This window comes from Nematolebias whitei, chromosome 1 (genome assembly GCF_014905685.2).
Source record: "Nematolebias whitei isolate Nwh7 chromosome 1, NemWhi1, whole genome shotgun sequence".
Lineage (NCBI taxonomy): Eukaryota > Metazoa > Chordata > Actinopteri > Cyprinodontiformes > Rivulidae > Nematolebias > Nematolebias whitei.
Genome location: NC_056498.1, coordinates 78,870,998 through 78,874,142, shown reverse-complemented (window position 1 = coordinate 78,874,142; position 3,145 = coordinate 78,870,998). Strand labels below are relative to the sequence as shown.

The 3,145-nt window shown below is 42.2% G+C and overlaps 1 protein-coding gene across 1 annotated transcript in view; it reads right to left on the bottom strand.

The window, feature by feature from the left end:
- acss1 (acyl-CoA synthetase short chain family member 1) overlaps positions 1 to 2,079 on the bottom strand; it is a 56,615-nt gene extending 54,536 nt beyond the window's left edge. The window contains exon 1 of the mRNA XM_037698220.1: positions 1,760 to 2,079. Coding sequence (XP_037554148.1) covers positions 1,760 to 2,079 — 320 coding nt within the window. The remainder of the gene's footprint in view (positions 1 to 1,759) is intronic.
- Positions 2,080 to 3,145: the final 1,066 nt, after the last annotated feature.

Sequence of the window (3,145 nt, the reverse complement as noted above, 5' to 3'; positions counted from 1 at the left end):
AAAAAAAAACATCTGTTTTGTTTAATAACATAATTCATGTAATTATTTTAAAATGTGCATTTAAGACAAAGATATACATGGTGGAACCAATGGTTGTGTGTGTGTTGTTGGTTTGAGGTATCCTCACCTTGATACTTCTGTTTCTCTGCTCACGGGCTGAGTGGTTTATGACCTTTTTACAGCCACCAATGTGCTCAAAGTCAGCAGTGGTGAAGAGGTTAGAGAAGGTTAGCCTGCGATTGGAAGGCCGTCGGATCAACTCCCCGGACCAACAACAAACATCAAAATGTGGGTGGGAAAGGTGAAACACTCACACCTGCCTCCACCCTTGGGGCGACTGTGGCTGAGTGGTTAGAGCAGTCATCCTCCAATGCAAGAGTTGGGGGTTTGATGCCACCAACAGTCACATGCCCAAGTGTCCCTCGGCAAGACACACTGAACCCCTCATTGCCTCTGATGTGTGTCTCAGTGGTGTATAAATGTGATTTAAAGCACAGATTATTCTTTGTATAGATCTAGTAGAGTGCTGTATGAATGTGTAAATGAGGCACAGATTGTGTTGTAAAGAGCTTTGAGTATTTGATAAGATAGAAAGGTGCTATACATGTATAAGTGCAGTCCCTTTACCATCATTTGCTCCACTCTGGGCACTTGAGCAAAGCACTTAACTCCCACCATCTGCTCCTCCAGGCACCCTAGATAGCAGCTCTCTGCTCCACACAGAGGGCTGTGGTAGCTCGGTGGTTTGTGGTTGTGTCAGGAAGGACATCTGGCATAAAACCAACTGCCAAGTTTTCATGCGAGTTAGTTCACTGTGCTGATCCCTGAAGAAGGGAGCAGCCGAAAGAAAGATTGTGGTCCAGGTATGCTCATGTCTACTTCTGTTTCTTTAACATCTAATACATTTTATTTGTGTTTTGCGTATATTTGTTACTATCACTGTTTTATCTGGCAAAAAAATTCTCAGAAATTACAAGTTTGTTTCATCTTTGCATTCACATATCAACATCTGATGTGCCAGATTTAAACATCAGAAAATAACTTCTTGGTTTTCTTCTGTTCTACCTGCAGGTGAGATGATGGTCGTCGATTGGCTGGACCTATCGAACCAGTACCAGCAGTTAATCTGCTGTCTGTTTGATATTATCAGAAAGTTGCGTTGGATGGACCAGGGGCTGTAAGAAGGTCCAGTTGCAAACTGAGTTTGGATGAAACGCTCATGTGTTGTCTTGTGTAATTATAAATGAGACTGGTTGCTTCTCCTGGTCTGTTAGTAAATAAATATTTGACGTTATTTTATAAAGTTCTCACAGAGTGCACCATGACGCACATGGCCAGATAAATGACTAAAAATATGGCAGTAAACTGAGGCAGTTAAAATATCATAAAAGTGTTTCAAGAGACAACAGATAGAAATTTTTTAGGTTTTATATTTTAGTTTTTATCAAAATGTTTTCAAACTTATATAACCCCAGTAACCCCCCCCAAAAAAAAAAAAAAAAAAAAAAAAAACACAACAACAACAAAAAACATGCACACACACTGCTGAAGTTCTGTTACTGACTGATCTGAAACAAAGTGCAGTGAATGGACTGGGTCAGATGTGGATGCAGTATGACAGCAGATCTTTCAGGTTCTGTCTGCAGAATCAGGACTTTCTGGGTGTGGTGGATCAGGTACTGGTTTTGGGTCATTGTAGACCAGTGTCAGACAGAAACTGGTTTTAGTCTGGTTACTCATCAGAATCATCTGCATGAACTCACCTGAAACGTTCAGCTTGCCCCCCAGGAACCAGTTGATCCTGCCCCGGCTCAGATCACAGTCCTGGACCTGCTGGAACGGTTCTACCCAGTGGAGTCTGTCTGCGGCTGCAGAGCCCCAGAACCGGTCTGGGTCGGTCACTGAGAGCCGGTAGAGGTCCTGGTGGGGCAGCAGGGAAAGCTGAGAGGTCCAGGAGTCTGGAGGCGGAGGGTGGAGGGAGGACAGGTATCGACCAGGATGAGTCCGAGTTTGTCCAAGTGTTGTGCAGCGGACCAGCTGGCTCCAGAATAGTCCTGCCCGGTAGCTCTGAGAGGCCATGTTGATCCAGTGCTGTCAGTCTGAGACTGACACCACTCCCCCTCTGCCACAGGTGCACAGGTGCTGTAGAAGCTCAGGGGGCATGCTGAAAGAACGTGCTGGTTGTCCAAAGGTAGTTTTGTTCAGGAATGCTGCACTCCCATCTAGAGGTGGTCCTTCTTACTCTGTAAATGTGCTCAGAGGTCCGATGAACTAAAGATTTTAGAGGCGGAGGAGCAGAACCATGTATGATTTTAAATACCAATCGTACATTTGAAAATATGTTTTCAAAACTCAACAACTTATGTCCACAAAGTAAATTAGAATGGTGATACTGTTGTGCATTCCTATACAAGACTTTCGGAGCTTGTTAGCTAGTTGAGACCAGCATGGGTTATTAGAAAACATGTGACAGAATCAGATCATAAAAGACAGTTTTAGAAGTGAACTTCTTGTACATTTAAAGTTCACAAGGTTGTATCTCAGCTCATCTGTTTTACATATTTTTTAAAACCTGAGTGTGATGTTAAGACCAAATATCTGAACTCAGTGACATTTTTTATAATTTCTCCCCTAATACTTATATTTGAATCATCCTTGTGTTTTTGTTTATTAGTAAAATACATCATAGCTGTTTTTCTTACATTGAGGATAAGACATGATTCATTTAGCCACAATAAAATGCTCTCCATGGCAGCCAATAAGTTAGCTGCCCACTAACCCTCCTCAGTGTCTTGACTGTCATCTGCATACATTTGGATTTTGATCTCCTCCTCTTAAATTGATGGGAGATCATTTATGTAGAAAGTAAACTGCAATGGGCCTAAAACAGAGCCTTGTGGTACTACCATGCTGAAGGCCCTTTTTGGTGATTCCACTTCATTTATACACACACACTGGGAGCGACCAGAAGGATGTGATTTTATCCTGGTAACAGTATTTATGGACAGTTTACATCTTAGCTTAGAAATAAGTTTGTTTAATCTTTTTTCAATTCATTTTTGATTTTTTACAAACGAACAGAATATAAAAAAAGAACACAAAGAACAAAAACCCCTCCCCACCCCCCCCCCCCCCACACACCGAA